Source organism: Protopterus annectens, chromosome 10.part0, assembly GCF_019279795.1.
Source record: "Protopterus annectens isolate FY-2018-M chromosome 10.part0, PAN1.0, whole genome shotgun sequence".
NCBI classification, from domain to species: Eukaryota; Metazoa; Chordata; order Ceratodontiformes; family Protopteridae; genus Protopterus; species Protopterus annectens.
Genome location: NC_056744.1, coordinates 68,617,412 through 68,630,625, shown reverse-complemented (window position 1 = coordinate 68,630,625; position 13,214 = coordinate 68,617,412). Strand labels below are relative to the sequence as shown.

At 35.5% G+C, this 13,214-nt stretch overlaps 1 protein-coding gene across 2 annotated transcripts in view; it reads right to left on the bottom strand.

The window, feature by feature from the left end:
* NTN1 (netrin 1) overlaps window positions 1-13,214 on the bottom strand; it is a 1,578,910-nt gene that overhangs the window by 664,396 nt on the left and 901,300 nt on the right. For both annotated transcript variants that reach the window (XM_044085027.1, XM_044085026.1), the window contains exon 3: window positions 9,396-9,584. In XM_044085027.1, coding sequence (XP_043940962.1) covers window positions 9,396-9,584 — 189 coding nt within the window. The remainder of the gene's footprint in view (window positions 1-9,395; window positions 9,585-13,214) is intronic.

The window sequence follows — 13,214 nt, the reverse complement described above, 5'->3', positions numbered from 1 at the left end:
TATTTGTGCCATTTGACAGACTTGTGATACAGGAAGTTAAGAAAAGGGTTTATCCAAGTATCTGTAGTATGGGACTGCTTCCAGTAGTTGTTTTTTGATTGTAGGAGAAGGACCAAGAGTTGTAAATTTGGAGACTTTTTGCAGCATTCCAAAGAGCATTGCTTTTGTTCTTTTGACAATGAGTATTAGGTTGTATCTGGTTAGTTAGTTACTTACATAGGTCAGGTTAATTTCAAGCTGCTGTTTTATGATGCCAGTATGGGACCAGATCTCTAGATGTCCATATTCATACAGTATAACTAGGAAAGGATGGATGTCATAAGGGAGGATGTTGACAAGAACTGAAACAAGAATAGGAAAAAGTATTGAGCCTTGAGAGGACACCTTTGGAAATGTGAGCTAGAGGTGCGAAAGTGGATCCAATTTGTACAGGGCTATTGCTGGCAGTGGTTAGGGACTGTAGGAGGAGACAGAGTGACTGACAACGTCAAAGGCTTTGGCTAAACAAGTATTACACCAATTATTAGTCCTTTATCTATACTAATGAGGATGCTGTTAGTCAAAGTATATATGGTGGCCATGGCACTTCTTCTAGACCAAAACACATGCTTTTGGAAATTAAGTAATCTGTAAATTTTTTTATGTGGGTGGCTAAATGAGTGCAGATTAGCTTTTCTAAATCGAGTGGTCTGTTATGTCTAAAATTTTCCAAAATGTATAACTAAGTTATTATTGGATATGAAGTGTTATTTCACTACTTGCTAGAAAAAAGTTGAAGACCACTCAGATTTAAAACAGTCATAGAAACCAGTTTTTCCTTATTAAACAAATATACTTTAAAGAATCAGGAAGGCGAATCCAAATGAGCTTGTACAATTATGTGTGGTCCTAAAAGTAAATGTGGGGGCCCATGGCTTGAAAAATGACTAGGGATCATGGTATACTTACCATTCCATTGGGAGTATAGAGTAAAGTAAAATAATTAAATAAAATATCTGGTACTTTGGGGTCAAGGACTTCAGTTTATGACCCACAATGCATCAGTCATCATGAAATTTTTTATCAATACCCATTGCAATCAGATATTTAATTACACACACTGTCTCTCTCTGTCTCTCTTTCTTTCTCTGTAGATATATATATATATATATATATAGAGAGAGAGAGAGAGAGAGCCAACACACTTTGGTTGATAAAATACATGGTCAATAATTGCAAGATTGTAGTAGTAGTGGGGTGTGCAATCTCAGAGTTGGTATGTATAATTAGCAGTTGGTGTGGGGGCAAATTTGGGGGTACATGGGGGGATTACCCCCTACAAAAACACGTTTTTTGGTTTGCATGCACTAAGATAGTGTCTCAAAGTATGTACACTTTGTAGCTGATATTTCCATGTCAATTATATTTAGTCAATATTTTGTGTGCTAACATTGTGGCATGTCAATGTTAGTTAAGTACTTCAATATTCTACAGTGAGCAGATAAAATGTCTACATCTGTAATGTCAACGCATTAACATTGACAGCAAAATGTCAAAAAACTCTACAGCTGCTCTGAGGACTAACATAGAGGTATTTAAGTGTTTTTATGGAGGGGCTGTGTGTGGAGGACTGCGCTTACTCTATGACAGCACACAGGAAAAGGCATATTCCCTTACCTGGAGATTGTCACTCTTTTACACCTGTTGTCCATCCATTTCTGTCGACTAAAGCACTTCACCCAATCATGCAAAGGGTCATGCATAACTATCCATTTTCAACATTTTAGTCTTAAATATTCAACATAACATCTGTGAAAACCTACTTTACAGATAATGGTAATTATGATACTGCTATACTTCATAAGGCTGAGCCCTGAGGATAGCTTTTATGAAAACGTGCCTCCATTTTGCTGCAACTGGCATGTTAAGAGCATGTACTTTATTTGGCTTTCTAAACATTTCCATTCTTTAGAAGTTTAAAATGGATCTCCCATCAAAGTCTTGTTTTCTGAAGCACCTTACAAAAATGAATTTGTAGCCATAGGAAAGAATTACTTTTTTCACTCCTTCAAAGGCAAACATGCACATTCAAAGTGGGATCACCCCTGGAGACTGAATTGCACAATTAACACTAATGGTTAATATATTGTGTGTTTAAATGGTTTCTGGATATTTAAAGAAGACTAATAATGATTATATAAGTTGCTAGGTTGCATTTCATTTAGCTAAACTACTGATTCTGCACTGGCATTTTATAGTTCTTTTACGTACCACCTTCACTACAGGCATCTGGTCACACTAACTTGTGAATCTATATGTAACACTTCCTTTGTAGGCCATGATGATTTTTTACAGTCTCAAAAGATTTATTTTTTCTAGGAAAAGACAACCTTTCACCAACAAATACATAGTTCCACTTTTCCTGCTCATGACCTAAAATGGGTATATTCTATAGTGCTTCCGTTTTCTTTGTAATAAATGCTTTTAAAGTGACTATATAGGATCTCTACTGAAATGTCAGGACTTGGATTGCTAAGTCTTGAAAGACTGCAAAAGACCAAAAATGCAAGAGAAGAGCAAATATCAAACATCACTCTTATCCTTTAAATGTATTTTGCAGGAAGACAAGCTTCCTGCACCCTTGATGTGGGGGCAAGCTCCACACTCCCAAACCTATATATAACAACTCTGAGGTCACAATACTTCAGAGAAAAGGCAATATTCCAGACATTACAATACTGGACTTAATGTATGCAAGTCTGGATTTTTGTTTCATTCAGTCTTCACATTTTTGGACTTGTGTGTGTTTATTCTTTCAGCTTTTCCTGGTTAGGGACAGTGGAACTCCGGTCCGCTAATGATTGGCAGTGAATTTTTACAGTGCCGACGTGCCAGCCCGACGCCCAACCTTCACAGAAGGCACACCCATTCACTCACGCACCTACCTGCATGTCTTTAAATATCACTTGACCGTGGGGAGGACATATGGGTGTTTATATATATATATATATATATATATATATATATATATATATATATATATATACAGGTGTTTATATATATATGGGTGTTTTTATATATATATATATATATATATATATATATATCTTGTTTTTGTAGTGTTTTTGACTAATTTTTCACACAGCCTTTATTGTCATTCATCTTGGTGCAGTGGGGGCATACCTCTCAACTTCTTAGTGTAAAAAGTCTGGACAAAGCATAAAATAAAGGAGAGACAAGGGACCAAAAATAGGGACAGATTTAAATATTGCTCTTATTAACTTAGAAAGTTGATAGAATAACAGGATTTGTGTTAATGTGCATTTTCTGAAGGATATGACGTCTAAAAATCGAATGTATAACTTCAGTCCTCAGTGACTGACCAAATTTTAGGAGGGATTGACCAAAAATGCCAGGTAAACCTGGGCATTCTGCAAAAATCTAGACAATTGAGAGGTATGTGTGAGGGCTATTTCCCTGCATACTCCAAAAAGTATGGTAAGTGAAAACTAAGAAAACTACTTCCAGTTTGTAATTTGCTCTGTCTGTTAATTTTCATGCAGGCTACACATCTACATAGTTTTCTTTCTGAGTTATACATATACATATACATATACATTTACTCTCAGAGCAAATTTATTTTGTTTTGAATTATGTCATCTTGGATATCTAGTTTAGGGGAAAAAAAAGCATGCAGAACAGTTTATTAGCTTAATTACTACAGTGTTATTTGCTTACAAGTAAAAAGTATTATTAATAAAGTCATATCGGAGAAAATTTGGTAGCACCCATTCCATAGTAGAAGCAGCTACTGCTAGTCTAAAGCTGAATACTTATACATTTTTTATTGTAAAACTTATAGATCGTCTTTTTTCTTTTTTCTTTTTTGAACATACAGAGCATTATTGCATCCAGTTTCTGAGTGACATGCTCATGTAACTCTGCATGTATACTACATAATACACTAAAATGGAAACTGAGCATCGCAAGAAACTTCATGGTTGGTAGCCTTCAGAGACAGTGTGAAGTAGTGCAAACTGTGTCAGTATGGTGGCCCAAAGCACCTTGCACTTCATGACTATGCAGTATGATTCTGCACCCTTATTCTGAGGGCTACTACCCATTAGGGGCTTGGTGACACTAGTACCCACCCCAGGCCTGCCCCTAAGTGTCACTGGCTCTCATTCAAAAGATAGTAGCAGCATGTGTGGCTGGGTTTTCTCATCCCACCTAAATGGGCATCCCATGCTCCCCTGCCACATCCATGAGGTGACCAAACTGCTTAACAAACTTTGGTTACTTGAGCAGTAGTCAGGCCTTTTGCCCTCTGTGCCACTGGAACTGACCTTTAATTGTATACCTTTCATATTTTTTTGTAAATCTACCCTTTTGTTCACAAGCATCACACATAGTATCAAATCAACACTCATATTGCAGATGAAAGTCTTCAGAAGCTGTTTTTCCCCATAGTTACACTTATTTATTGATATAAGTGGATGGGTATGTTGTTTATATTAATATAACACCAGCATGACTATATCCTCAATGTATGAGTAAGCAGCGAGATAATTTGTATTTATTGACCATAACGTATGCCATAATGGTAGAAACAGTCTAGAATGAATAGAACATTCAAATAGTGAATAATTTTGAAATGCTGGTAAAAAATTAAAATATCATAGGGATGATGCTTCTTTTATTAGACAAATGTCAGTTAATGCCAAAGGGAAGAGTAACATTCTACAGGCATTGCCTCCATGCAACTAGTGTTAGTGAGCAGAAACTCACTTTGCATTATCCTGCTGCAGAAGTCACCCCTGAAAAGGGATATAAATTGTATAACACAATTATAAATGTAAGCGGTACTGCTGACTCACAGAAATAAGCTGCATGCCCAAGCGTAGCTATGGAAATACATACTGGTAACCATGATAATACTTTTGAGTTTCCTGCATTATATTTTATTTTCTGTTTCTTTATGTCAATTTAGGAATGTGACAGCTGTGAATTCTAATGCCTAGCCAAAATGTTCTTTTCTGTTCCAAATGTCTCTGCAGTCATTACTATGAATTATGCTTAAAGCAGGGGGTCTGGATATTTGTTTTGTCCTTTATCATATGTCAGGATTATAGTAAGGATTACTGAAAACTTTATTGGAAAGTACGTCTATGTGACATTTTATGAATGCTCACATCTAGCATTTATCATTTCTCTTTTCTTTCCGTATTCTCAATATTTCTTGAGCTGCAGTTTTTGTAATCCTAACAGGTCTTGTTTATCTTCTAGTGTTAATGTACAATGTGTCTTAGTCATAAGCATTACATGCCGTGGAGTTGGACTTTTATACAGGTATAAAGTGTATCAAAGCCCTACATGATTCATCGAAAAAGATACAGAATGAGTTTAAGTCCTTGTACGCTACTTTATCCTACTATGTAGTCATAGAATTCCATGTGCAGAGGATGCATGGAAAAGCCCCACTCTGATTTTATGTGATTTACAAACACAACACCATCTGCATACAGACTAATTCCAGCGAGGCAGCCTGTGGTATTCCAGACACATATACTCAGATAACGTTGGTCTTCTGAATACATTAATCCTGGTTCACAGTGACACTACTAATCTCCCACCAATGGCAGCTCAAACAGCACCACCAGATCAATTAATTACCATAGTATGGTAATGACTCTCACTCTGACATCACACCTAATGAATCAATTATTTTTATGAGTCACAGGTGTGATAGCAGAGCAAAACATAACTGGGAACAGGAACTTAGTAAGTTAAAATATACCTTTCTTAGCAGCAACCAAGTAGTCTACTTAACAAGGTGTAGTATAAATTACTAAATTGCTGTTCCCTGCTGTAGTGTGTAGCACTGATAGGATACACACTGCTTTTTCCTGCATAGAGTACCACTGTATATCATGTGTACCTGTAAATCATTAAAAGCTCTGACCACCTGTTGTGATCCATATCTATTAATCACTGCAGGGAACAGTGGTATACTAAACATAGTGAGTAGATTGCATTTATACAGCTAGGCATTGTGCATAGAAAGAGCCCGGAATATTTCTTGTGGTTAAAGGCACTGGTACATATTATTACAGACTACACATATGTGTAAGTGTTGGTTACATGCTGATGTATGTACATTTGCAGGTAATTTGTGTTGATAGATTTTAGGGCAGACCCAGATTGTATATATTGTACTATCTTAAAGTTTTTATTACATTCTCATACGGTAAGTTGCAATATGAGTTCACACAGATTAAAAGAAAACAAACCATAATAGTAGTATCCATTACTGCTTTCATGTAGTATGGACATGTTTTCTTTTTAACAATTTTCATTGACTCCAGCATTTAATATTTATTTATTTATTTATTTATTTTATTTTACATTTTTTACAGGGATAGTCTGACTGGACACATGTCCTTTTTCAGCAGAGGCCCTGGGAAAAAGCTCCACATAGAAAAATACAGTTAATACAGAAAATGAACAGTAGTACAATATATGACATAAATAGTTCAGTTTCTGCCTTCCTTTAAACCTCACTCCTACTCCAGAGCATTATTCTGCATCTTATTTTCTAACAAATTCAATGAAATTTTGCTCCTTTCATTTTCTGATTCCACATCTATTTCTTGTATCTCCTTTACAATATTCAAAAATGTCATTGCTATTGCTTTAGATTTTGTTTTCCATTTTCTAATAATTGCTTTTTTTGGCCACCAATTACATTAAACTTAATGTTATGTCTAGAAAATTTGGTTCCTATACCGCATCTCAAAGAAATAATTTCCTTAGTTACTGCCATTTGTTTCTCCAACATTTCTGCCATTTTTTTCGAGAAACTCTGTAAGCAATGTTTAAAATCTGTCAGCTTGTTATGTCACCCTAAAATGTATTAAATTTCCTCTCTTTTCCCTACCACATCCTCGACATTTGCTATTTACTGGAGGAAGAAGTCTTCTGAAGTATATTTGGGGCTTATATAACTGCAAATACTTCCATGCAAAAATCCTAAATCTTTTAGACTTTGTTGCAAACTTGGGAGACCTACAGATTTCTTCCCATTGTTCCTTTCTAATTTGTCTTCCTACTCTCTTTTTCTAATCCTTTTTAATCTCTTCTGATTGACTGTTATAGTTATCATACAATATTTTATGTTATCTACTAATCATCCCTTTTTAACAGCATCTCTTATTCTAGACTCAGCTAAAAACTTAACCAGAGCTGGTCTTTTACTGACCACCCCATGCCTTCCTCTTTGCCTATCATGTGCTATCTATCCCTGATAGGAAAGGCAGTGTGTAATGTTATCTTTATGTTTTACCATTCTTAATGCTTTTCTACTTGGATCTGCACACTTGCATTTTCCTTTTTAATAAACCAATAAATAAATACACATATACATACATAATATAGAGGATTATGATTGGGTCTGTCAACATCATCAAAACATGGATGCCGAGAAATTCACCTTGAGAGTGGAGCTTGAAGTGAATATTTGCATCTACATCGAGAACATGTACTAGAGAGTTAGGATCAGCGAGACCTGATCACAGTTATTTGTCTATTCTATGTATTAGTGGTTAAGGAAAAAAGAAAAAAAGAAACAAAATACTGGCAGTACTCAGTGCCTAGCATGAGAACTGATATTAACAGCATGTAGAAAGATGCTTAACTACTATTAATATCAGCTCTTGTGCTGGTTGGGAGGGTGGCCTAATGGTTAAGGTGTTTGCCTTCCAAACACAAAGTGTAGGGTTTGAGTCTCACAAGGGATAATTGGCTAGGCTTAAAATGGCTCGCAAAGGCAGTTAGCTTAGTACTAATCAATGAACCTAAGTTAATACACTTTAGCAAATAAATAAATATATAAATACATACAAAACAAAAATTCTGAAGTTTGGCTATTGTTGAAAGAATTTAAAGTTCAGATTCAAATGGAATATGTATTGAAAGGGAAGACTAAATTACAAGGCAGCATGTGGACCAGAAACTCTCAAATAGTTTAATATAATGGATAGGAATGTTAAAATAGTAGCAGTGAATGTTTAGGCTTCATGTGACCTATAGCAAAAAAAAAAATTCTGTGATTTAAATAAAACTGGAAAATGCAGTACATATTTTCAGGGGGGGTCATAAACAAAGGTAAACAACTGAAATGACATATTACTTTGCACACTTTCCTACATGCCCCAATATGGAGTGTCAGGGCACTCATATTCTCTGACTAATAAAGGTTCACAAAGTGTTTGCATCTAAGAGGTGCTTCCTTCTTTTATTATTCTGTATTCATTGCAGAATGTAACAGTAGCTTATCCTTGATAATTATCACAGAAAACCATTTGCAAATCCTGTTGTACTGCTACCACACGAATTATAGTAGTCATACAGTGACAGTGACCTACACTCCCAGAAAGCTATAAAGGCCTGTAAGTGTGCAGGAAATATCATTGCCAGCTTTACGGTTTTTACTGTTGTAATTACTGTACTGCCACTCTCATTTAAAGTTTTGCCAATTCTAATGTTATGAATAAGTAAAAGCGGTTTCATATTGCATTTGTCTACAGTTTCATATAATTATTTAAAAAGGTAATGTGTTACTTTTTCACTAAATGCCCCAAGTTTCAAATGCTTACTTAATGGCACAAAGCACTATACTTGTGACACATATCTAATTCATCTTACACAGCCCTGTGTTAGGATGAAAATATCAGAGATGAACTTTGATTTCCCAAAAATCATTCCAATTTTAATATTTTTCACCCTTTATTTCAAAATTTTGTTGTGAGATCTAAGGAAAAAAAAGCACAAACAGAGAAAGGCAGCAAATGACAGGCTAAGTCAGTGACATAAAGACAATTTGATTCAGAGGTGTCAAACTGTTTGCAAATGGATTATACATTCTCTTGCACTTTGAGCAGAATGCTGAATACCTCCACATCAGTGTGGTTGTGAGACTATGTACGTGTGTGTCTATTTACATTAATCAAAGAGAGTTGCCTTTGTCCCTAAGCTGCCCTTGCTAAATATGGCTGACAGTTTGCTGGCATGCACACCTGTGAAAGCGAATCATGGGTTTTGATCTCTGTGTCCTGTTGTCTGATCTGGATAAACCTAACAATTCTTTCACGGTTTTATCTTTCTTCCCCTTGTCAGATTTTTTTTCTTTGTTTGTTTTACCTGTTCTGCCACACTTGTTTCAAATAACTTCTCAAATCTGCTGTGCATATATTGAAAAGAAAAAGGCTGTGATTTGGGGAGGGGTGGCACATTTTTCTAAACAAGGTATCTGCTACCAGCAAAATCTCCTTTGCAATAGACCAAAAGAGAACATAATACACTGCCCCTCCCATTCCCCAGTCCTGCTGTGAGAAACTCAGCTCCAAATTTTCACATACCTTTACATGCCTTCCTGTGTGAAATGTTCTTTGTCATGTCACGGTAGAAACCTTCCTTGCAGTAGTGGCAATGCCTGCCAGCTGTGTTGTGCCTGCAATTAAGACAAACTCCACCACTCTTACGACCAGAAAGCTTGTAGAGCTCCATGTTGAAACGACACCTCCGGGCATGCAGATTGCAGTTGCAAGCTAGAATTGAAAAATATTATAGATTTTAGTAAAAATTCACAACAAAAATAGAGATAATTTTTGACACTTCAAGTACGAACTTAGTGCATTGAACTTAACAATAATACTGCATATACACCTCCTTAACATTAGCCACGTATGTACAGAGAAGAGTCTTCCAGACTCCAAAATGGAGAGACAGAAAATATTTTTGGCATGCCTCAGCAAATACAGATTAGGAAACTTGAATACAATGGTATGAATCTTATAACGTTTACCAGCAATAACCATATCAGATTTGTATGCTGACCTTTAAATTCCATTGGGAAGTATAGAATGATGTAGCATTTACAAAGAAAATCTTCTTTATCTGCAAGTTTTGTGGATAGCAAGCTTGTCATTTTATAGGGCATAGTGTAGTGGCACTCTTGTATCTTTTTAAACAAGATGTACATGTGCACGCGCGTGCGCTTATATGTGTGTGTGTGTGTGTGTGTGTGTGTGTGTGTGTGTGTGTGTGTGCCTGTGTGTGTGTGTGTGTGTGTGTGTGTGTGTGTGTGTGTGTGTGTGTGTGTGTGTGTGTGTGTGTGTGTGCGTGTGCCTGTGTGTGTGTGTGTGTGTGCCTGTGTGCCTGTGTGTGTGTGTGTGTGCCTGTGTGTGCCTGTGTGTGTGTGTGTGTGTGTGTGTGTGTGTGTGTGTGTGTGTGTGTGTGTGTGTGTGTGTGTGTGTGTGTGTGTGTGTGTGTGTGTGTGTGTGTGTGTGTGTGTGTGCCTGTGTGTGCCTGTGTGTGTGTGTGTGTGTGTGTGTGTGTGTGTGTGTGTGTGTGTGTGTGCCTGTGTGCCTGTGTGTGCGTGTGTGCGTGTGTGCGTGTGTGTGTGTGTGTGTGTGTATGTGTGTGTGTCTGTGTATCTGTGTATAATGTGCATATAGAGGTGCCTCTCTTGATTTCTTTCTCCCTCTCCCCTGACTCTCTCTCTCTTTGTCTCTGACTACTCTATACTAGAATACATAAAAGGTTGCATACTTATAACATTAAACTTTCTCCAAACAATTTTGCATATACATTTTCTCTGGTGGAAGACTGTTTCTTTTCTTGAGTGCATTATTTATCAGATACAAAAGGTGAATCAATTACATCAGTAAATAAATGATTTATTACATTGCCATATTTTAATTTTCAGTCTGTAAACTAAGACACAATTATTATACATCTAATAAGATACTAGTTCTTATTCCTTGTCATATTATTTATTTGTTGGCTGGGTAGTCCTAACAGGATTTAGAAGAAGCTTCTTCTTCACTTTAAAGAACATGGCAGAAAGAAGTTAATTAGGTCTAGCATATTTGGGGAAAATAGATCAAGTGAAAGCACAAAAGTTTATCCTGAATAGATCAACTATAAACATAGAAGAAAGCAGTAAACACTATACATTTAGTAATCAGTGCAGATATGCAATGGATAACTAGGTTTTTAATTGTATTTTAAACCATTTTCAAATGATTGTCACAGGGGCAAACTCCTGTACCCCCCCCATACTGCAAACCATTTAGACTGCATTTGAATCCACCTATTTCTACAGAGGGAAAGTCCCCTGCAGTGCTACAGAGGGGACTATTACCACATCACTTATTAACGGATTATTCTACTTGAGGCTGCATTGCTTAAATACATAAATAATAAATAAATAAATAAATAAATAGATAATTAAATGTTGCCTTTTCCCATGAGAAACAACTATTGAGCACTTTTTAGGTAACAAGATTTTTAAGGAAGAATTATTATGTATCAGGGTGGGGGATGGGATGTAAGGGGGCTATCCCTTCTAGAAAAAGTATAGAATTACTAAACTGTTTAAGGTTTAGTTGCATTGGTTATGAAATCTCAATATACAACAGTATCAACTGCTTTAACTAAGCACTCTGTTGAGTTTCACATTTACTATGTGAGCTTCTTTGACTCAAATTGAACAGCATTTTGTGTAGCTCAGCTGATAAGATTGATTTTTTTAGGGAGGTTAATGTAGTATATATGGTCACAGAGCTGAATACATTGTACATATATATTTGGCTCTGTAAATCTGTTACACCTATATAGAAGTATTTATATGAGAAGTTAAAAGGACTTAAATTTATTGACCAGACTTTTCACTGTTGACAAACTATTAGAAATCTCTCTCTCAGATTTCTCAGAAAATAAAGCAGTCATCTTTTTGCTATCTGCTTTAGTAAAATACTATATTGCAAGTGTAAAAAAGAGCTTCCATTTAATATCTCTTGATAATGTTATCAGTATGTTAAAGAAATTTCTTAATGTCTTAAAGCTCAGTGATAAATTTAAAAGATTATTTTAAGACTGGAAAGAAAGATTGCTAGTTTGAACATTTTCCATATGGATCCTGGTAGTGTTGTTGTTTATGCTAACTATGTTTGTATATTATATTCTTCTTGCAAAATAAAAAAGCTTGACCTTTTGTGTTTTGACTTGGCCTGTCTCATGCAAATGTAGTAGGCACTGATGAATCAAACCCAATAACGTCATGCTTCATAGACTAGCAAATTATCTACTAATCCTGTTATCTTATGGCAGTAAACAATAAGTCAAATTAAACAATTCAGTATTTGTGAAATGGATTGATCTTTGTTTGCAACAAGACTTTTCAGGAAAATCATTTATTTCTTGATTCATTCACATTCAATTTGGATTTGTTATTTTCATGTAATTAAAATAGGTGTCCTCAGTGGGCACATCAGTTAGTGTTCAGCTTTTCTATTTTCAGTTTTGTTAACACATGGAAAAATGTTACTTTTACATAATTCATTCCTGCGAGTCAATTGTGTTTTTTCAATGAAATTTGGAACACACCACTGCACTCTTAACATGCAATAACTATTCAAATCACTAAGTAAAACAAACAACACTCATATCATGTATTAAATTTTGAAAAAAAAAATAAGTAAAACAAATAACATGGATATCAAGAATTCATTTTTATTAGCAAAAAATATACAGACTAACCAATGTGTTAATGGAAACCAACAATACACATATTGCAGAGGGGATGCTATGTATAGTATTATGGGCTTAAGCTGACAACCCAACACTGTTTGTACTGGCAGGCCTTGTATAAACTTGTCAATGGGATGAATATCCTGAAATAAAATAGTGAAAGTACTGACTATTCATACATTTGTCAACGTGGGAGTTTATTTTTAAGCTAGCATTTTCTGTTATAAACACTCTTTAACAATTTACCATTTCTGCTGCCAGATAAGTTAGCTTTCTTGTATTGGCTGAAAACATCTGGATGTATAATAACATTTCCAATCTGCTTTTCTCTCTTCAGTCCCTGTTTTTGTTATTATCCTTATATTATAATACATTATAGCCCAGATGTTGCTGTATTTAATTATTATTATTTTTTTATGAACCCACGGAAATCCTCAGCTTCCATATTTTAAAATTGTTGCCTGTTAATTTACAGTCTGTACAGTAGGAGATCCTGTAGGTGTTCTTTGAGAAATAAGTGTTTGTCAAAACCTTGTACTGAAGTAACTAGGGATGTGTTTATTGGCCAGGATGTCAGCATTGTAATATCATATATTAGATATATGCAGTAAAACTTCTTCTAAGACACAAACGTCCTGGCATTT